Below are 23,433 nucleotides of genomic sequence, written 5' to 3'. Positions count from 1 at the left end.
GAGTAGAACCATAGAGTTTCCAAGGAGCGCCTGGTGGATTCGAACTAACGACCTCTTGGTTAGCAGCCATAGCACTTAACCACTACGCCACCAGGGTTTCCGTTAATGGGGTTAGGGACCCAGAATTTACTAAAAAAATACCCAAAAACCTAGTGCTGTCAACAAAATCTCATTTAATTTCTTTGTAGCTGACACACCAAGGTTTAAAAAAAAACAGGAATTCAGTACCATGTGTACTTGAGTAAAGAGATTACTGATGTGAAATGAACAAAATGAAGACTAATCTGAATTTCAAATATTCTGTAAACAAAAGTTTAATAGAAAACCACTGTAACTGAGCTAATATGATACTAACACAAATTATTTTGTAAAATTATAATTGGCTTTGGACAAATACGTCCGTTAATACATGCTTTTAAAGTGTTTCAAAATAGTTTGTCCTTTTAAATACATCAATATTCTTCTTACGCCTGGTTTGACCTATTTATTCCGTTTGGTAAGCTCTTCTTTCAGACAGTAAAAGGGCAAATGTTAAACCCAACTTCCTCCAAACTACGCCAAATTCTGAATTAGGGAGTTTCCAATTAACGGGTTAGTAACAATTTCTGAAAAATTCTTCAAGTATTTGCCTTATATATTAGTTTAAATGTCTGAAAGTCATAACATCTTTCATATTTAATGTAAACACTTGTGAGTATATAGTTTCCATGGCTCAAGGCAGCATAATGGGCTAAACCTTAACGAGCTCCAACTAACTTAAAAACAGTTACATTTGTAGAACAAATACATTTATAAAATTAAGACCTCTTAAACTTTTTTTTTAAATTGGTAAAGTCATGTCATGAAAAGAAATTGTACACATGTATGGAGTCCCTAGGTGGTAAAAAAAAAAAAAAAATGGTTAGGTGGTTACTAAACGGAAGTTTGGCAGTTTGAGTCCACCTTCAGGTGCCTCAGAAGAAAGGCCTGGCCATCTACTTCCAAAAGGTCACAGCCATTGAAAACCCTATGGAGTCCAGTTCTACTCTGACATACATTAGGCTGCCATGAATCAGGATTGACTTAATGATAATTGGTTTGGTTTTCGGTTTAGTCTCTTCTGCTGTACTGCTTGTTTTAAAAATGTGAACTTGTCTCAATATAACTGAAATACTAGGAAACAATATGAGCAAAATGCAAACTCCCCTTTGGCTTAATGTGATTCTATCCACAAGAAACACTAGGTAAAAGCAGAAAATTAGACTCAGTTGCACCTAGAATCATAGTACGTACACACACACACACCTTCAACATCTACCAGCTACCTCAGTGCACTGCAAGTTATGAGCCACAATCCATTCACTTCTGGTGTTAAAATTTTTCATAGGATTTCAGGTAACCCTCCTTTCACTAATTCTCAATAACATAAGCTGCAACCCTTGTAAAGGCCTATTCTTCAAGCAAACTCCAGGTCTTTTTCAAGGTAAAGTGCCATATCTATTGTAGTATTTATGTATTTCTTAACCATTTAACAGGTGTAAGATGGTGCTGTTTTTATTAGGTTCTTTTTTTTTTTTTTTTAATATGTCACTGATAAAGTTTTGAGTTTATGTTCCCAACCCCATTTTCCCTAAAAGCCCTATAGGGTCACGATGAGTTGCAATCAACTTGATGGCAGGTTTTGGGGTTTTTCTTTTGGGGGGGGCAGGGGGGAAGCACATGAGCTAATCTCTGGACCCAGAGGGTCAATGGCCTGTCTGAGGAAAGAGTCTGGTCTGTTGCCACCATTACGGACCTATAACCACTAGAGATGTGTTCGATGGCTGCTCACAAATTAATTCTAAAAATACACCAGGTTCACACTGATGAATTTTGACCCTTCCCATTTCTAAATTCTTAGTTCTGGAATGCTTTATAATAAATGCTTTTCTGTGCAATTTTTCATTTGTTTCCAGAATTAGTCTTGTTCACCTTCCTACTAGACTTTAAGCTTAAAGGTTTTCATGTCTTATATGTATTTTTCTTTAATTATTCACAAAGCAAAAAAAAAAAATACTTATTAGACACTTATAAAGAGCGATTTTTTTTTTTTTTAATGCACAGGATATTCTTATTCTAACTAATGGGAAGGAGGAAAGCTCCCTCATCATCATGAGTTTACGTATCTCAACTGGAAAGAACGATGAATAAATATGGTTCTTTCCTTAGAGTCTGTCTTAAGACATGGGAATAGAATGGGGAAAAAATATATATATATATATATATTTAACATGTATAATTTTTATCCTGTGCACTGCTCTCCTGGATTTTGCACCCAAAAAGACAGTGTGATTTAAGAAAAGGAAAAGAGGCTTCCCTTTTTAAATGACCTATACTATTCCTGCTTATTACCTGATTTTGATGCCCAAAACAGTTATTTTACTAATTTTATCAATTAATCTTCCACTGTTGACTACTCATCTTGCTAATTTTTTGCAGTCCCCTTGGTAACCAAGAACTATAGTGAATGCTTCAGATTCTCACACTGCTATCATCCAGGGTAAACTCTACTTTTCATTCTGTTTTTCTATCTTTGAGCATCTCATGTAACTTTCACAGTTCTCCACCTACCAACCAAACCAAATTCTTTGTACTTATTAAAATCACAACACCAAAAAAAAAAAAAAACACACTATTTTTAATGTCAATTCAATCTATTCAATGACAGGTTCTCATCTTGGAAGAGATTTAAATTATAATCCTTCATTTTACAGATTGGAATCTGAGGTCCAAAGAGTTTGTAATACATTTATCTATTTCAAACCCTACAGATACCTTCTTCAACAGAATGAGCAGAGAACTGCAATTATTTTACAGTGGAATATGAAATCTGCAGAAATGTATTCCAAGACAAACGTACCTTAATAGATACCAACTGCATCAATAAGAAAATTAATTTAAAAGCTTTCTAAAAATTAATAAATACAAAGTGAATCAAAGAAATACCTTGTAAATGATTAATGTTGAAATAAAAACTCCTCTAATACATAGCGCCAAATAAATTAAGCATAGATATTACTCACCTCCCGTATGACCTGCTGCAGCTCATCTTGCTCCACATTTTTATGTATTTCCTCAGCAGCTGGCCTTAATGGGATATTTCCAGGCCCTTCTTCCACTTCAGGTCTAGGTCCTACTGGCTCTGCGCCTTCTTCAGCTGCTCCAACTTCCTCAGAACTTTCCAGATCTGGAGGTGTTTGCACAGAACCTGCTCTAGAAGGAGCTGTCGGCGTGAGGGCTACCGACGCACGGAAGACCTTCCTGCTTGACACTAACTGGGTTTTGGGTTTGCCCACAGAATCACTAGAAGGTACTCCAGTTCTTTTATTAGCACGAGAGGGACCAGAACACACAGAAGATGACTCTGATGTTGCCTGGGAGAAAACAGATTCTGAGCTTTCTCCAGGAGGAATTTCAAACCCCATTTCCCCAAGCGTCAGGCCCAGTTCAGACTTCAGATATGACTGTTCCCGCATGAGTTCAGTGACCTGGAGATCAGAAAAGTCATTATTCTTTTGTCTTGAAGTTATGACGGGTAGTTGAAAGGAAGATTAAAATCTTACTGAGATTACTGCCAAAAAACACATAGCTTGTAAAGACGTTAATTCTAATTCACTAACTCAGTTACTATTCATTTGCAAAAACATCAAGTAAAATTCAAATTCACAGTGAGACCAAGCATCAACATGTGCAACTAGAGTATATAAACCTGTTGCCATGGAGTCAATTTCCACTCCCGGCGACCCTATTGGACAGAGTAGAACTATGCCCACAGGGTTTCCAAGGCTGTAATCTTTAAGAAGCAGATCACCAGAGTAGCTGGTGGGTTTGAACCACCGAGCTTTTGGTTGGCAGCCGAGTATTTAACGACTATGCCACTTGGGCTCCTTCACGTGTTATCACACACATCCAAATTACCTGCAATGAAGTTGGTTTTCTAGTAGTAACCAAAATAGCTGCTCATAATGCTTTTGTCCCCAAATGAATCCAATTTGCTTAAAAGCTACTCAATAAAAGTCAGACTTTTGTTCAACAAGTAGTAGTTTTACAGATCTCACTATACCTAAAGGACTTGGCTGGGGTCAGATCGTGAAAGTGTAATTTCCCCTGGAGTATAAATGGAAAGCTTTTTATGGTATATTATCTCCTTAAGGCCATGAAGATAAATCACTATTACAATAAAGCTGGCTTTCTAGTGGCAATGAACTTTCAGAAGTGCCAAACTCACCTCTAATCAATAATTTATCAAAATTCTCTGTTAAAAAAATACATTTCATCTACACTAGGAAACTTAGGTGTTTATGAAATGTTATCTTATATCATTCCCTTCCCCAGTGATTTAAAAGGAAAGCGTCTTACTGGTTCCATTACATTCAATGGAGAAGGGCATGACAAGTTATCAGCGCTTCTACTGCCACACATTCCCTGAAAAAGTAAGAACAATATACACATATATTTTTTTTCAAGTCCAAGTGTTTTAAAATAAAATTAATTGCCTAAACATTGCCCTGTAGGATACCTTTATGTCATGTAAGTCACACTCAACTGTGATGGAATTCTATAAAATTTGTTATTGTGACTGAACGGCTGATACTGAAAGCGTAAATGTTCTGATTCTCTGGTGTTCACCAACACGCTTCTCAGAATGGTGGGTCAAAACCATTTTATGGAAAAATATATTCATAAGTGATAGAGAATATTCTTATTCTACTACTATTACAACACACATTTTTTATTCTATTTATTCTATCCTATTTATGTGTGTTTATTCCTCCATTTATTTTTAGCAAAATTAAATTTGATGTTCAAGTAACAAAGAGAAAAATTCATTATTTCAGTGCCTCAAAACAATGTATTCTACTACTTCGAGGGCTATTTGCAAAAATACAACTGTCGAGTTCAAATTTCATGGAAAGGATCATTAGATGTATGCAAAATCATACAAAACTAAGAGAAACAGTGTTTCTTTTTATTCTCTTGGTTGCAGATTCTTGTACATATTTTTGACTTAAGGATCTGATTCCTTAAAAATACATAATGAACGGAAAATAAACCAAAATAAAGAAAAATTTAAAAGGGAATAGTTAATTATTCAAAAGCAAGGAAAAAAAAAAGTGCATAAAATATATACTTTACTTCCTTGTAGTTACATGCAATGATTAAAATCTAAGTTAGTCGTACACTGATTCAATAACATTTTTCCTTTAAAAACCCTAAAGTCTGGTGCTGACCTTTCTTCTCTATTATTAGAGATTATGATAAAATTTATGCAACATACCTCCAAATATACTATTTAAAAAAACAGAAAGTTGAAAACTTGTATATTCAACTGATTTGTGGGAAAATGTAAACATTCTGCATGCTTCTCTTGCCATTAAAATAAGTTTTTAAATTAAGGCATCTGCCTAGTGAAAACGGCTGACAACCCCCAGAGTACCTACCACCAGTGCTGAGGAGCGGAAGGGAGAGGGCATCCGCACAGCGCGAAGCTGCTCCTCCAGGCCCAGCAGGCGCTCCTCCAGCTGCAGCTCCAGGTCCTGAAGCTCCATCCGGACTGAATTTCTCAAACTCTGGAGCTGATCAACTTCATATCTACCAGTAAGGTGAAAGGCACAAAGCTTGAAAGGAGCAGTTTGGGAATTCCTATTCATAACTCTCTAGTCAACTAATACAGGCTAACTGAGTGTACTGCAATTCCAAGTTCTATAAATTAGCACATTAGCAACTGTAGTAGATACAACCACCAGGGCAATCAACCTTTCTTCCACTACCCTCTCTCACAAAGGTCCCCAGCACTAAAAAACAGATTACAACCACTATCTTCCTCAACACATGGAGGGCAGAGAAGTTTACTGAGTAAAAAACTATGCTGAATTTTATTTATACTGGTTCACAAAACAGATATAGGGTACACAGCAGAAGAAATAAAGCCTAGCTAAAAGATAAAGTTGACAATGCTTCTTAGAATGCAAAATACTTTGAGTTACATTAAGACGAAATAAACTTCTACCTCTCCTCTTCAGTCATATGATGGTAAACCATGGTTTGCTGACGTAGCATTGCCAGTTCTAAATCCATCATTTGTGTTCTAAACAAATTCAGGTTGCGCCTCATTACTTGGAGCTCCTGAAAAGTATTCTAAAATGCAATAAAACAAAATTATGCTTCTAAATCATGCACATTGTTTTGTAACACAAATACTTAAGTAAGAACTTACTTCATAAAGAGGTAGAACAGATGATTTCTGAGTATTGTATGGAGCAGCAGCAAGATCAGGTCCTCTCATCATGGGGTACTTCAAAAAGAGGGAAAACAGAATTAAAAATCGATGTTACACTCTCTACTTCCAAATTCTCTAACATGTTAAAAAGGCAGTACTTTGGGCCTACCATTTTCCTTTCGGGGCCAAAAAACTTCCTGTGGCAAGCAGGAACCAGAGAAATCAGTTCTCAATGCTACCTACTACTCCTAGCTGTTCCAGCTGGAAGCAAACCTATTTGTGAGTAGGAAGGGGCAAAGAAATGGGTATAGTTCATATAGATGTCTTACAGGGCTTCCTTTTTGCTTTGAGAAAGTAGAAAAACAACAAACAAAAACTCAAAAATGTGGAAGTAACAGGAAATGTCATTCGGAGATTACAGTGACTACTGGCTGTGGCGAGCAGCAAGTGGTCATCATGCTCATTCTTGGAAGTTTTGAGTATCTACTAGGTGCTACTACTTTAGGCAGTGAAGACAAAAAAAGTCATTCCTTGCCTAAGAGGGGCTCTCACAATCTAAGAAAGGAGAAAGAGAAATAAACAATTATAATAATGCGAGGAGGTGTGCTAAAATGGAAATGAACAAAGTCTAGATCAGGTGAGTCAGAGAGGCGTTTCCAACAGTGGTGACACTTGAGCTGAGCCTTAACAGTAAATAGGATTTGGTCAGGCAAAGGAAGGCAAGACTGGGGCATTCCAGACAAAGAAAATGACATGTGCAAAAAAAAAACCACACAGATCCATAAGAACACACAACTATTTAGAAATCAGCATGCAGTCCAATGTGGCTGGAGCACAGGTAATGAATGAGACTGGGGAGACAGGTAGAGGCCAGGTCACGCAGAGCACCTGCCTATTTGCCCAAGGGGGGTTGGGTACAAAAAAAAAATATCAGCGGAGGTATTAATGGTCTATCCAACAGGAGACCGCATCTAGAGCACAACAAGCTGGCCTGGAAAGAAAGGTACACCAGAAAGATACGAGTGCACAGGGCCCTGGGAATCCCCAGCTTCACACAAGTACAGCTGAAAGGTGAAACACCTCACTCAGAAAGAACTACATTTTGCAAGGAGAAAAAAAGAGAAACCCCTGTTCTGGTTATAGCAAACCATTGGGAAACAACTGTCATAAGAATAAAAGCAATATTTTAAGAAGGTGTATTTTACTACAACTTGAAAAGTTACAACTTTAGTATTTACTTTCAAAGTGGCTTTCCAGCAACCATTTTATCAACGTAAAATAGTCATTTATACATTCTAGGCCCCCTGATGCCTAGGTGAACACTAACCATTACACACACTGTCGTTTTCTTCATTTCCTCAATTGTCTAAATATAAATTAGAATCTTTCTAGATTTCCAGAAAGAAAATTTGAAATGTTAAAGCCAAATGGAAGACAACTTATTAATTTTCAAGGCTTTTTTGAAAATTATTTCCAGTCTACTAAGAGTGGTAACTTTAAAAATGACAAGATACACAGACCATTTTTATTCATATTCACACTTTACCTGATTTTCTTCTCTTCTGGGATAATTCCAGTCTATGAATCAGTGGAACTGGACTAATTTCCACACCAGGGAACCAGCATCAGGAGTCAGTAGGTGAAGGAAAAAGCTTAGTCAGAGAAGTGCGAGTAGAACCAGGAGAGTATGTTGCCACAGAAGCCAAGGGGAAGAACACTTAAAAAAGAGAGAAGTGGTAAACACTGTCAAATGGCAGGGGAAAGAGAGAAAGCACTCTGAGAGGACAGATTTTTTAATAATAGAATACCTGATAAAATTTCTAGACTAAAAGGAAGACAACAGAGGAGAGGCTGAAGAAGGGAGGATATTTAATGAGTAAAATCTCTCTAGAAAGGTAGGGAATTAGGAGGAGAAAATTATGACTAGTTACAGCTTTTCCCTTTAAACAGGAGGGAAGCATACAGGAAGAGGGCAGGTACAGACAAGTTTAGGCATGTAAGAAAATGAAGTTGAGGCAGCTCATGCCTGATGGCTGTTAGCTTCTCAGTGAGTTAAGAAGTGGTCATATCAATAAAAGTGAAAAGTTATTATAGATACACTTCTTCTCATACCTGTGAAAGATTCTGCAGAGAGTTTCTAATATCATGCAACACTCTCCTCAGCTGCATTTCGATGGCAGAAGGAGGGTTCACGGAGCATGCGCGGTAAGGGTAGGCAGCATGTCTGTGTGTGTAAGGACACCCAAAAGGAGAAGAGAAGGCACTGCAGGTGGCGCCAGATATGTTGGGAACACTGTGAGTGCTCAGAGTTCTCATGTGCTCACACAGGGGCCTCTCCTGCCACTCAGAATGGACAGAGTGAAGGGAGCAGGTGGACTGTGATATAGGTGCTGGAGAATAGAATGAGCAGGTGGGAGTCCTTCGATGATGGCCTTCCTCCGCCTGATTCACTTCACTCTGGGAGGCTTCTTCTTTCTTCACAGATGATGGAGAGATGAAAATAGTGGATTTAACCAGAGACTGGCCATCATGCTCAGTTGCCTCTTTTTCCAATTCCTGCTTCTCTTCAGGTGTGTACTTGTAGGTGAAGGAAGGCGGACTGCATCTGGTCTCTTTTCCTGGAGACAAGCGAACGTTGACAGCAGACACAACCCTTACTGGGCTCAATAACGTGGTTGGTAAAGATTGAGACCGTCTTAAGGGATAGCCAGCTTTTGCAAATAAGTACCTCTGTTTTAATAGATCTTTCGATTTTATCAGGCTACGCCCTACTCTCTGACTACAAACCTTCATTTGAGCTCTTTGCAAAGCTGTATTAACTCTGTCCACAGAAGAGGGAGGAGGCACAACTGTATCTTCGGAGCCCTTATCATTGCACTGAGCTTCAATAGAAGCCAATGACTTAAGAATATGGTGTGTGGTATACTGTGCAAATTCACATTCACTGCTTTTATCCATATCACTTTCAGCACTTTCTTCCCTTGTTAGCTCAACTCTCTGGGCTGGAGACGAATCCTCTTGAGTTTCAGTGATTTCAGTCATGCAATCCTCTTGATGATCGATGGACTGTTCATTTCCATCATCCTCAACAGTCTCATATCTGGAGAGATTCTGGCTATCTGACTTCCCTTTGTCAGTACCTGTTGCTGCCTTCTCTCTTCCCTCCTGAAAAGGGATAAGAGACTCCTCCTCAGATTCATTAAAGTAAGGCTGGTCTTGTGCTTTTGGTGTGACAAAGCCGTCGCCAAATGATGTGACCGTTGTTTCACTGTCACAGCTGTCAGCACTACTCCCCATGGCTTGCAAGGACTCCTGAACCTGTGAATGGAAAACAGGTGGAAGAAGGAAGAATACAAGTAAGAAATATCGCTAACAAAACTGCACACTGATGTGATGCTTCTCTATACGCTTACGGTCTCCATCCTGGCCATGGCCCTGGTGCTGCTCAAAACTGCTTCTGCAAGCTGTAGATTGGTACATAATGCCAGTTATCAAATAAGTTAAATACTGAAACACAATGATGGCAAAAATAAATAATAGAAGAAAACAAACAAAACTAGATCAAATAGGTTAATTATCAAAATATGTCTACTGGCCATAAAAAAAAAAAAGGAGAAGCTCCTTCTCACTAAGATTATTCCAAATCTTCACTACTTTCCTTAAATCCCTTTTCCAATACCCATCAGCTCTTCTTTGAACAAATGACAGTGACTCACAGAGAAAATGGAAACAAGCGGACAAAATTTCTTAATGTTCTTCCCCAGCATCTACAAACTTTCCTGTACCCTCTCCATCATTTCCTTCTGAAAGGAAACTGTGAACTGCATCCTTTCTTTTCAAAGCTAATTCCTCCAACCTATCCCTTTGATCAGGTCCTCTTCAAGCCTAGAGTATTTCTCTACAATTTAGCCCCAAACTTTTCAGGATCAAATTCTCCTTCTCTTGTAGTCTCTTCTCTTAGCTGAACAACTTCCCTAATGAACAAGGCAAAAAGACATATCACCCTGCTATTTCATCCCTCTTTGAAAAAAGTTTAAGTTCATAGCTTCTCTTCTTCCTTATCAATTTACTTTCTAAACCAGCGCAATCACACTTTTGCACCATCTACTTCATCGGAACTACTTTTTCTAAATTCAATCTCCTGGCAGCCAAGTTCTCATTTTTTCACTCTGACAGCCATGGGTTTCCTTTGAAAGTCTCTCCTCCACCTCTATATCTTTCTGCCCACCTGCCTTTCTGAGTCTCCTTAAACACGTCTCTTATCTGTCTACCCCTGCAGTGCTATGTACTTAATGACTCTTTTTCTGGATTCTCTTACTCTCTTGCTCCAATTTTCTCTAAAAATTATGTGTTTTAAATACTTTTCATGTGTATTCTACATACTCCTCACCTAAACCATAAACTGCTTGAGGCTAAAGACGTGCCTGTTTTCAGGGTTATTTAACACACTTTTTTTTTTTAGCATAAAGGTCCATGTAATACTGAGCAAACTCTGGATCTACACATAACGTTAGTTATTAAGCAAGTTAAATACTAAAACTCAATGATGATTAAAGGAAAAAAAAATAAAGAAAAAAGCCCAGACTGAACAGGTTAATGATTGAAATAATCTGTTTAATGATGATACAGAAAAAAGGGGGGGAGCTTTTTCTCCCCTACTTTTAAAAAAAATATTCTGTCAGAAAGAAATGAAGAATTAATGAAGCCTAACATTTGTAGTAAAATGCTCAGACAACATCTGCATCCCAGAAGATTTTTTTCTTACTGTCATTTGAAAAATAAAGATTAGAGCAATCAGTCTTGAAAGATATAGCTATTGAAAAATCACCTTAAAATGAAGATAATCATAGTGCCTATTACAAATAAGAAGTTTACCTGAAGATGATTAAGGGACAGACAATCTGTTGAATCTTCAGCAAAACCACTGCTATCAGAATGCTGACTTGCAGTACGAAATAGATGATCTATGAAAAAAAAAAAGTAATTATACAAGACTTCAGTGAGAGCAATACTGTTATAGATATATGATTCTCAATGACACATCACACACAACATAGATGCCTTCTCCTTAGGAAAGTATGTGTTGCTTAAGTAACACTGTGGCATCAAAGCAGAGGAGGTCACCCACATTCAAAACTGAATCAGATCTTCTATCAGAAATTCTCAGTGTTCAGTTGCTAATTGAGCTATGATTACAATACATTTTGGCAAATGCAATTAATGTGTCTTATTCTTGGAGGACAATCGGCTGAAATAAAAAATGGCTCCAATAAAAACAGAAGTCCCAAAGTAAACCATTTCCATTATGTAAAGATATTAAAAGTTTAAATGTATAGTGTGCAAAAGTTCTATTATTTTCTTAATTAGAGATAAGAATACAATTAAGGCCAATTCATTAAATAATTTGTATTCAAGCATGCTTAAATGTCTCTTATGTTTCAAATAATCCAAACGCATTTGTAAATTATGAAATAATTCTTTCATAACAGGTATGTTAAGCAGTTAAAAAATTCAACTGTAACACAGTATTGTTAATTGCAGAGAACATAAAAGCTCTGTTTATTTTCCATGCCTCAAAACTCTAAATTTCTGGTTATTATAACCTAAAGAAATTAAAACAATAAATAAGAAGACCACCTAAGCATAGCAAGCATGATCACACTGGCATCTATACTACCACAGTAGGAAAGACTTCACAATCATTACATTTAATGAGGGAGACACTTCAGAGCATAGGCAAGTCCCTCAGAACTTCAAAAGCAGCAGGCTACATAAAGCATGTTTACCAAATCTGTATTCATTTAAAATCTGAATTATATACAGGTAGAAACAGAGAATATGTTTGAATAAAATCCAAAATCAATTAAAGTTACCCTGACTTTGGGGAAAAAAAATCCCACTGTAGCTTCAGGTTCAACCTGAAGCAATGAGAAATGGAAAAAAATGTTTTTCTCGTTAAAAACTTAGAATAATTCTGTAATATTATTTTGAAATTAACAAAATGTATAATGACATATAAGGAATTAATCCATGTCTTTGACATATCCTAGGTAAAATGAAGTAGTTGTGAAACTGAATTGCAATAAGCTGTTACACTTTTATAGGTACTAATTAGACATTTTATTAATTGCAAAAATGATTAACATCTCATCCCTATAATTATGTGTTTGCATGTCTTTTTTTCTTTTTATACTACATTGTGAAAAAAATGTTTGATGAATGAATCAATAACTATTTCTTTAAAGCAACGACAGAAGTAGGCAGTGGCTTAAAGTATTTAGAACTGAAACTGCTTATCTGGTTGGGGAAGGACAGTTGCCACAGAGCCCAGAGTGCCAGGTTGGCCTCACGTTCTAAGATTTGTTTTAACTGCAGCAGAGCACAATCTATGTCAAGTTCACCTCACAGTTATTTCCCAGCTAGCCTGAGTTCACACAGTTTAGTGTAAGTAGACTGCCTAGGCTTCAGAGCAGGTATAGGGTAGCAGAAAGAACAAGGGGGCCTGGGCGCAAAGTTCCCGGTTTGCTTGATCACCATAGCAATAACGTTTCTCCTGTACGAAATGTGCTAAATAAGTCTTCTATCTATCCCACATGGCTACTGAGAGAACTAAGTAGAATGTAAGTTAAAGCTAAACTGTAAATCACAATCTAGGTCCTTTAGTCAGATATTTCAGTTTCTTACACACACACACACACACACAAATTCTCTACAGTAAAAGGTGCAATTAAAAAGGATTACACCTCTCTCCTAACTAAAGATATAAGACAGTATTTCTAATCAAAAACTAGGAAGTTAGAAGAAACATTAAAAGGAGAACAAAACAAAATCTGGAAATTTTGTCTAGGGTCATAAAGAAACAAAATAGAATATATGCATATAATTTGATAAATTAAAGAAAATAACTGCATGTCTTCTTTAATAAGAAAAACATGGGCCTACTCTCAACATAGCCACTGAATGTTAGCTTGTGACATGAGTTGAGTCACCAAACCTCTCTGGGCCTCAGTACATACATCTCAGGACTGGATCTGAAATTAAAGTCAGTTAACTTCAAAAGTCCTTGGGCATCCACTATGTGCATTTTTACCAAACTTGTGAAATGAATAGATAACTAGTGATTCTAATGCTATGATTAAGATTAATCTAAAATACTTACTGCGTTATTAAAGTTTGATAGGCTACTTTCCAAAATTACAAAATACTATATTGTATTCTCTCCCTCTCTCTCATGCTTGCACACACAAAACAATTTCACTTTTAATTTATAACAAACTATGTGCCCCCAGAAATAAGAGATCCAGTATTTAAACGAGGAAGAAGCCATGATGTAAATACAAAACACATTGCCTCTTTCCAAGCTCACTGAGCTTTGTCTTAAAAAGATCCTAGATTTTACTGTTGTTTATCTGCCTTTCGACACATGGCAAGCTGCTTTTCCCTGTCTATCCACCTAAAGCATAGACTCCTTGCCAGCCATGAGCCTTGCCTTGTAACTTACAGCTCTGAACATTGCAGAGATTTTATTTCAGAAGTTTTGATGAAGGAAGTCCAGAAACATATACATACATGCAGTTTTATGGACTTAAAGGGGGAAGAAAATTAAATAGGAAAGTTCGTTTTGTGTCTGGCCAGAACTGTAGTGACACAGTGAGAGTGTAGCTCTTGTTTGTTAGTGTCGTACTGCAGTAAAAGCAATATTGTATGCAAATTATCTTTTATGACGTAATTTCAGCAATCAGGAGAGAACAAACATGTAATTTCCTATTCCAGGAACATACATATGAACCTTTGTTTTAAAAACAAAACAAGGTGGTTCAGCATGTGTAATTAAAAAAAAAAATAAACAGTCCTACCTTTGGTGGTCATTTTAACTTCTTCACTTCCTCTCTCCCTTTCTCTAAAATCTCTAAAGCTTTGTGAATTTAAAGACGATCAGACAATTTTTTTCTTCATGCAAGTTTTAAAAGTGAAAGGAATGGATTCAAAGGTTCTTTGGTCAATAATTAATAATTCACAAGAAGACCGGTATCTACCTTCGATCTCCACAGTTTGCATTTAATTTAACTAGTTTTTAACTGTTGCTGAGAGATTGGTGTTTTTGCCAGAGGAAAATTCATGGCCTATACTTTTTTTTTTTTTATATACCTAGGAGCCATATTTAAATAATGAAAACCCAAAGACTGATAACACACGGGTATTTTCAATTGTAACAATGTAAAAAGTGGCCTGAATCTGTTGTTTTCCTCTCTCTTCTCAGCTAGCCCTTATGCAGAGCTGAAAAATACTCAGAGTACACAGAATTGTGTGAAGAGGTCATCTAGGATAAGCAAACTAATATTAGTTTATGAGCACAAAAGTCAAGAAAATACAGAAAAGTTCTGTAACAGAACAATGAAACATGCATGCTTGAGTTCTTACTCTTCTTACATTTAAAGGTACTTCAAATACTGATAGATAAAGTCCCTTTCCCAAATCAACTGGCAACGCTTTGGTATTTCTCCCGGGAACTAGTGGGTCATCATTCTCCTTACCTCTTTTGGATTTGGTCAGACCTAGCTGGTACGTGGCTGGCACATGAGGAGCCTCTCCCTCTGTACTTTGAACCTAGGGAAGAGATTCAGGTAAAAAAAAAATTTTTTTTTTTTAGTCAAACCTAAAAGAATCTATGTCAAAGGACAGTAAACTCATGATACCAATTTATTAAACAAATCAGCCTAACGAACACAGAGCACCAAAGCATTCTATATTTAAATGAACGCAAGATATACTCGAAATTGTTAGAATGTTCCACAACTCAATTTTCTGATCTATTTTCTAGTGAACAGCAGCACTGCCAGTGTAACCAGCAAAGAAAAACGACTGAACGTATAAACTACTTCACTGAAAAAAAAAAAAAAAGGTTGCTATCAGATGAGAAATAGATCCACATGCAAAAGTTCTTTAAACTCTCAAGGTGTGGGGTCAATCCCAGAAGAAACGCAGATACACTCATGGCAAGGCAGCATGACTGACAGACACACATCTGAGAAAATCAGAAGTCTTGCGTCTCTGTAATGGACTATCATGCTCCCATTGCAAAATTTTCTAAAATTTTACGAATTTTCAGGTCTCGCTAACTACTCGTGCGTAAGACTGCTTGGTCCCTACATAAACTGGGCGTTATAAGCAGAAAAGCAGGTTTCCTTCCAGAACTAAAATGTCAAAAGACCTTAACCATATTCTCCATGAAGCTATGCTCAAAGAATGTATCAAACCCACACAAGTTGTTCATTTGTGCAATGTTTTTTTCTTTTTGTCCTATCTGCGTAACTACATAATTTAGGAATTTTCAGATTCTTTCTTCTCCACCTTCACCCTCCAAATACTGTTTGGTCTAATATAGCTAACTGTATAGTAAAATTAAACATTTGGGGATGAAATGTACTAATTCTCATCACTTTAGCCTGTAATGATTAGTACTTAAGATAGTAAATATCTTACTAATGTGGGCAAAAGGAGCCTTGGTGGCATGGTGGTTAAGCACTTGGCTGCTAACCATTCGTAATTCAAACCCATCAGCTGCCATGCAAGACAAATATGGCAGGCGGCTTCTGTAAAGATTATAGCCTAGAAAACCCTATAGGGCAGTTCTACTCTGTCCTATAGGATCGCTATGAGTCGGAACTGACTCAACGGCAACAGGTTTTTTTTTTTTCGTTTTAATGTGGCCAAACCAGTCAAACATACAAATTTTTGAGCAAACAGGTTTTAGGTAGAACTCTGGTGGTACTATGAATCTATTCAAGAAACATTCCATAAGAATAATGGCAAAAGGACCAACATAAAACAAGTACAAAGGTTAAAAATATTTCCCAATTAAAAATTACTCTGGTTTGTGATCTCTTTGTTTCACACAGTTAGATGAATCCAAGTTCATGACTCTTTGAAAACCAAAAGCACATTTAAACCATCACATCTAAATTTAAAAAGAAAAAAAAAAAAAACCTATTGCCGTCAAGTTGATTCTGACTCATAGTGACCCTATAAGACAGAATTGAACTATGCCATAGGGTTTCCCAGCAGCAGCTGATGGATTCAAACTACCAGCCTTTTGGTTAGCAGCCATAGCTCTTAACCACTGTACCACCAGGCCTCCATCGCTAAATCAGATATATAAAATAGATTTTATTTTTCTAGTTATTTAAAAAATTACATTCTTCAAAGCAGTAGACAGAAGTTCAACAGGAAAACCATTGTTTTTTGTACAGGGAACAAAATGCATTTTCTTTTTATATTCAACAAAAGGTCTATTATTAGTCTCCATTCAGGCCTAGCCTACTTCAGAGAGTTTTCTGTAAAGGAAATATCAAGCAGACCAAAAACAGTATAACAGAAACCCAAATGCCTCTTCAATTATATACCAGAAATCTGTTTAGGCACAGCGTTATGACACAACCAAATTATAATCTCTCCCTTTTAAATGTAGAATTATCACATTTTCTATTTCTTTAGACTTATAAAATTAGTCATGAAAAAATAATGTGACTTTAATCAAAGTATGTCCCAATATATTACCCTCTGAGATGCTACTCTATAGTGGAAAAAAATCTACTCTCTCTTTTCACCACAAACTCCACACTTAATTGAATAAAAACAAAAAGCTGAAAGTGTTATATTTTACTGACAAAACTACTAAAGTCAGAATCATTCTTCTCTCCTATTAGGCAAAATCATACTAGCACTTGTTGAAGAGAAAAACAGACATGCTAAGGATATGGCTGAATTTCTTTGCTTACTATGTTTTATTATTGGTCACAGTTGTGCAAAGCAAGCAGTCAAATTCGAGATGGGATATACCACAGAGAATTATGAATCAAATATAGAATTTAGGCTTATATGGCCAATTTTCTCCTATTCAATAGTTTCAAATCCTCAGCAGAAGTCTGGACATTTGCTACAGGTTGCCTTTCATTAAATTAGCAAACACCAAAAACCAAACCTGTTGCAGTAGTCAGTTCCAACTCACAGCGACCCTACAGAACTGCTGAACTGAGTATTGGTAATGGTGTTTATTATACTATTTTCTCTAACATCTGAGTAGGTTTAAAATTTGTCATAATAAAGATGAAAAACAAAAACACTAAAAATTACAAAATCACTTGGTCTCATTGTTTTCGGATTAAAGCGGTATAAAAACAGCTTTAAAGTAACCCACACATTTGGGTTACTTCATTTTAAACATGCTTTCATAAAACAAAGGATGTACCTTTCTGATTCAATGCCCTGTTAACCTAGCGTGTACCTTTGTTTTGTTAGCATCTGTCATCATATTTATCTTGACTAAGATGAATCTTCTAGGCACAGTATTACTGCATTGTAGTCTATAAAAAGTTAATATGTGGCTTTTATTTCAGCTGGCCCTTAATCAAAAGTTCTAAAAGACACTGCATAGAAGCTTCTTTTTAAAATCAGAACTAGAGCTTTAGAAATTACACTTCTGTCTGATGGCATCTCAAAAAAGTTCAAAAGAAAACATTATTTATCTAAAGAAGTAGTATGAGGCTGTGTCTATGGCCAAGATGACGTGAGTGCTTGTCCAATGTCTGACCCTAACAACCAAACTGACCTTTAGCAAGTTATATGATATAGTCAAAAGTAACAGGATTTAAGAAAGACCTGAATTAAAGTCTTGTTCATGCCATTTATTAACTAAATAGCTAATTATCTAAGATAACCATCTCAGTTTTCTCAACTGTAAAATAAAGATTAAAACGCCTACCTCATAGGTCCCTACAATGATCAAATGAAACTGTAAGTAACAGTACTCTGTATATAGTGAAGCAATAAGGATTTACACTAGAAGATGCCTCTCCTGCTATCCTGCTGGACTCCCTATGCACCCCCTCCCAGTGAGGGACTGATGTGAAGAACTGCCACTGTCAAATAATACCAAATATTAGAAAACAAAGCAGAAATGCTTCCTCATCCGTAAAGTGAGAAAACTAAATTGAATTCAATGTACCAAGTTTATCATTCTGTAATTTCTTGCAAATTTTTATCTTAAAAAAAAAAAAAAAAAACTCATTTTATACATACCCATAGATACACACATGGCTTATTTTTACTGTCAGGCTATCACTTGAATACTTTTTTTTTTTTTTCTTAATTAACTTCGGTCTTTTAGGTAAAGATCAAATAACAAAACTTAGTGGTTAACTGGGCTTTGAGGTACCTGAGGTTCGTATATATGTCATGAGTTAGAGGTCATATTCTATTGCTCACATTGCAGACATGATTCCTCCCTTCAAAAAACATACAGCTCAATTTGGAAGGCCAAAGGGAAAATTTAACTATCAATCAAATATCTGATTGACATGGAATTATTTTAACTCAGACCAGTAAATATAACAGAAAAGAATGCTGAATCTTAACAGCTTAAAATAAGTAATGAGGTGCATGAGTTAAATCAACAATCAGTGTGAAGACACGACTAGGCACAGTTACTAAGATTTCAATACTTTTAAAAAACTATATATAGGCAATAATAGCTGTATTCAAATATAAATTTAGAGAGAGAAGGCACAGAACAAACTGTGTGCTGATAAACACAGATAAAAGTTCTCTTTCCTGGTATACTTAAGTGTAAGAAAATTTTCCTTCATACCTAAAAGAACAACTGCTCACTGAGTAGGATCATTTTGGTTTAACTGTGAATCTTCACACTACTCATCTATGGCTCCAAAGTTACCACGATGTATTCAAAACAAGCCATTCAGGAAGAACACGAGAACTACCCAGGCAAGTTACTAAGAATCACAAAACTCAAGAAAGCTACACGTTTTAGACATACTGAGATGCATTAAATAGTCTACATATTTTTTTTTTATAAAACAATAAAGCAAACTGACATTTAATTGAGAAAGTCTCTGGCTTTTTTTTTTTTTTAATAAACGCAAGAAATAACCACTTTCATTTTCATAGGCCTGGATCAGTCTTGTCAACTATCTAGCTCTTTACATTTAAATATTTCCCCCCTTGACTCCTGGTGGTTGGCAAATGAGCCTGGCAACTTTTTGCTACTAACAATTCTTACCTCCTGCCTCATAGGGACTACGCAGCTCCACGCACAAAGCCAGGTCTGCAACACTTTCTCCTACCTAGCTACCCCAAAGGATCTGACTGTCGTTAATCTGTTAAGAACTGGTTTACTGAGACTGAGAGACAGACAGCTCACACTTATATTTACTGTTGTTTTTACAGGAAGAAATTCCCAATAGGAATGAAACCTCAACGGAAAGGGGTTTAAAAAAAAAAAAGTTAACAACCCACTTTGAATGGGATCTAAAAGTTTGCTTCAATAAGATTGTTCTCTTCATTTGTCAGTATGATTCAAATCACGCTTGGAGAAGGACATTAAAATAACACACTATTTCCCTTCTTTATGCATTGTTCTATAAACTCTTTAAAGTTCCCAAAGGGACAGAAACAATTCTAGAAGGTTTTTATCCATATTTGAAGTATATCTAAAGAACAGGATTCACTACTCTCAAAATTCTGCATATTTACAATGTAGCCATGGTGACCATATATTCTTTTCTAAAAACAAAAAACATTTCAGTGTTCTTCAACCACCAAAGCACGTCATTTTGCACTTCAAAAAACATTCACTTCAATGTCACGTTGCTTTCTTTATTAATTACTCTTGCCAGCAGAGGGAGCAAAAAAAGCAGTTTATCACGACCAAATGTTAATTTGCCACCCAAGTACAGCTAGCATTTTATAAACGTTTAAAAGAACTTTTGTGTACTGTATCTTAATAATTTAAAAACAACAGCCTAGAATTTAGGAATTCTACAAATCTCTTTGACTTATTTGAAAATACGCATGAGTCAACAATATCAGATTTGCTCAAGTACATAACACGATCTGCTTAGATTTTTATATTCTGCTATTGTAGTAAAACAAGGAAACTGATTATCATAGAAGCAGATCTGTGCTGAAAGGCAGGAACCTGCCCTTTTACTATGAGTGCTAGGATAAGTTTAGACAAAAACAAAGTCAAAACGGGATCAAACAGCAAAATGGAAAAAAAGAGAGGTTTTAATGATGACTTCTCTTGTACTCAATATTATAATGAAAAATAAATTATGTTAGGAATTAAAGAAATATAAAAATATATAAAGAAAAAAGTGAAAAAAGCTTATAAGAAACGATACAAATATTCTAAAGAGCTACTCATGTTCCCTTTTTAGTTACAATGAAATTATTAAGACACATTCAGAGTATGGAAAAAGGTAAATAACTGTATCAGCGAATGAAAATTTCCAATAAATGAAAAATCTTCACTAATGGAACAGACACATACTCACCTAAGAGGATGCTTATGGGCAAAATCAATTATCCCATTTTCCAATTCCCTAAAACTATGATGTGTGATTTTAATACTACTGTAAAGTAGTATTAAAACTCATCTTTCTATAATAAAGTTAATAAAGAAAAACCATACATTATGTAACTTATAGCCAAACTTCACCAGTACACATATACACCACTTTCCTCATGCAAAAACTAAGACCATGCCCGCTGGCCTCATAGACCGGAGAGATAAAGTACTTCATGCAAAGTAGTATTAAAACTCATCTTTCTATAATAAAGTTAATAAAGAAAAACCACACATTATGTAACTTATAGCCAAACTTCACCAGTACACATATATATCACTTTCCTCGTGCAAAAACGAAGACCATGCCTGCTGGCCTCATAGACCGGAGAGATAAAGTACTTCATGGGCCTAGTGCAGTGCCTGCTACAAGGTAGATGCATGGTAAACTTCAGTTTCCTGCCTCAATCTTTATAGTTATAATTTGCTAAGTATCAGTTCCTATTGTTCAAAAACAGTTTTTGGCTGAGCCTTACCAGGATGAGTATTTTTCTCTTGTCCCATTCAAAACTGATGTAAACTAGCAGGAGTAAAAATGTAAAGAAACAAAAATTGGTCTTCTGGGCTTTCAGAAATCCTATTTAGTGGCTCTTCAAACCTTCAAGGTTTCCTATCCTCCCCGGTAGGTACGTATCTTCATATTGTCTGCAGTCCTTTACCGAAATCTATCCCCTCAAAGCCTTCTTCACATTTAACCTTACCACTGAGATATGTTAAGAAAAACTTGCCCCAAATCACATAGCAACTCAGTGGCAGAGACAGAGCTCAAACCCCTATTTGATCTCAAAACCAAAAAAAACCATTGCCGTTGATTCTGACTCATAGCAGCCCTAAAGGACAGAGCAGAACTAACCCATAGGGTTTCCAAGGAGTGCCTGATGGCTTCCAACCGCCAAACTTCTGGTTAGCAGCCATAGCTCTTAACCACTACGCCACCAGGGTTTCCCGTTTGATCTCAAAGTCTGTTTTTAACTATTACATAATATTGATTTGAGTTTGAATACACTCTTTCAGGGTTTTCTTGGTATCAAAATCTTAAACTGAGAGAGAAAACGGGGGTTAAAGTTGAAATATCAGCTAGTGGATAACTGAAGTTCTAGGGAAACTGATGAACTATCCCAGTACCCTGACATCACACAGTCCTAATCCTTGGTTATGAAACACAAAACGAAAAACTTGCAAAGTCAAAATTAGAAGGATGAATTTTTTCGAGTATAAATTTAGTAGTCACTTCTTATTTTATAAACATTTTTTGTCACTTTATAAACATGTTGTTTGTTAATTCACTACTTGAAAGTCCCAGTAATTTTTTACCAACCTCTTCCATTTCAAAGGAGTCCTTCTGCTGTGCCATTATATTTCTTATGGATGGGTTCGTCAGGGGTGCACTTGGCTCTTTTTCAGGTATGAACATATGGATATTTTTGAGCTCACTGCTATCTTCTAGCTCACTGTGGCTGGACATGTTGAAATCACTGCTTAACTCAGATTCTGTAATACCAGATTCCTCACCCAGTCTATTCTCACGACTTTGAGATGCTTCACTTTGTTCCCCTTCAGTTTCTCGGTTCAAGCTACTACTTGCTTCATCCGAAAGTTTATCAATGTCAACATTCTCCAAAACAGCTGCTGAACTACCTGATGCCTCCTCTTTAACTGTAGCCAGCAAGAAAGATGAGTCTTTCTTCTTTATAATTTTTTGAGATTTTTGATCATTTTTATTAACACTTTCTTCAATTGCTGCAACACTTAGAACCTTCCCTTTTTCAATGGCTGGGGAAAGACTGCTACCTTCTCCTTTCTCTGTTTTATCAACACATAAATTTAGTTTTGATAGTGTTTTCATTAAACGATTTGCAGTGTTACTTCGAGTTAAAGGCGGCGGTGAGTCTGTCTCCTTGTTTGAGGTCACCGAGGACATACTTCCAATTCTCTGCAGGGGAGTCCCAGAGACTTGGGAATATAAGGAGGAAAACGCATTGGCCACTGTGGTAAGCACCTCAATTTGGCGAAAACGGCCTAAAAAAAGAAAAAAATATATAATTTTTACTATAGTTTAAAATTCCAATATGTGAACTTAGATCACTCACACCCTCTCTACATTTACTGAGTGGGAAGACAGAGGCATTTTTCTCTAAGCTTAAAATTTACATTTTAAAATATCAGAAATAAGCACAAAGCATGAGGGCAACACTGGAAAAAAAAAAAAAAAAAGGACTAGCTGTCGATCTACGGCTGTGATTCTGTTTTTTTTATTTAGTTCTCACCTCCATTAAAACTCTTCTAAATGCTGTCCCAAGAAAATGCACATAAATTCCTATTTGATAACTAATTTGCGGGGGAGGGGAGTCATAGATCTCTTAAAAGTTAATCCATTGGTCCCCAGGGATCTCATTTTTGGAAACTCTGGTCCACAAGGAAAAAAATAGGCAAAGATATGAGTAAAAATAATCAATTAGCCATGCTAAGTTATATTTACAGAAAAGCACATGAGATAAGCTGACTTCATTTAATGTTCATAAGGCCCTTCTTTTTTCTTTCTTGAGGAAAAACCATCTGGAAATAAGTATATGTATACGGATTAGGTTCTGCAAGTAAGTTATGGTAACACTTAAATGAGATGAATTGACGGGGGTGGGGAAAAACAGGTACTTAACCTGTAAAGGGGATAATAAAAAGTCAGATTAAGTCAAACACTGTGAGTTGAAAAAACAATTTTTTAAGTGAAACAGTTATTCACATCCTTTTATGTGATTATTTTAGATTGCTTTAG

General features: G+C 36.2%; 1 protein-coding gene across 6 annotated transcripts in view; it reads right to left on the bottom strand.

The window, feature by feature from the left end:
* Positions 1–23,433, bottom strand: part of ITPRID2 (ITPR interacting domain containing 2) — a 38,850-nt gene that overhangs the window by 5,445 nt on the left and 9,972 nt on the right. For 3 of the 6 annotated variants that reach the window (XM_049887591.1, XM_049887585.1, XM_049887587.1), the window contains exons 8-16: positions 21,979–22,679; positions 14,773–14,845; positions 11,114–11,202; positions 8,351–9,556; positions 6,236–6,313; positions 6,029–6,156; positions 5,460–5,610; positions 4,378–4,443; positions 3,042–3,506 (exon numbers count right to left, since the gene is read on the bottom strand). In XM_049887591.1, coding sequence (XP_049743548.1) covers positions 3,042–3,506; positions 4,378–4,443; positions 5,460–5,610; positions 6,029–6,156; positions 6,236–6,313; positions 8,351–9,556; positions 11,114–11,202; positions 14,773–14,845; positions 21,979–22,679 — 2,957 coding nt within the window. The remainder of the gene's footprint in view (positions 1–3,041; positions 3,507–4,377; positions 4,444–5,459; positions 5,611–6,028; positions 6,157–6,235; positions 6,314–8,350; positions 9,557–11,113; positions 11,203–14,772; positions 14,846–21,978; positions 22,680–23,433) is intronic. The other 3 variants (XM_049887589.1, XM_049887590.1, XM_049887588.1) reach the window with 2 other exon arrangements.

The sequence above is a fragment of the Elephas maximus genome, chromosome 6 (genome assembly GCF_024166365.1).
Source record: "Elephas maximus indicus isolate mEleMax1 chromosome 6, mEleMax1 primary haplotype, whole genome shotgun sequence".
Classification (NCBI taxonomy): domain Eukaryota; kingdom Metazoa; phylum Chordata; class Mammalia; order Proboscidea; family Elephantidae; genus Elephas; species Elephas maximus.
The sequence above is the reverse complement of the archived record's forward strand: the minus strand, read 5'-3'. Positions and strand labels throughout refer to the sequence as shown.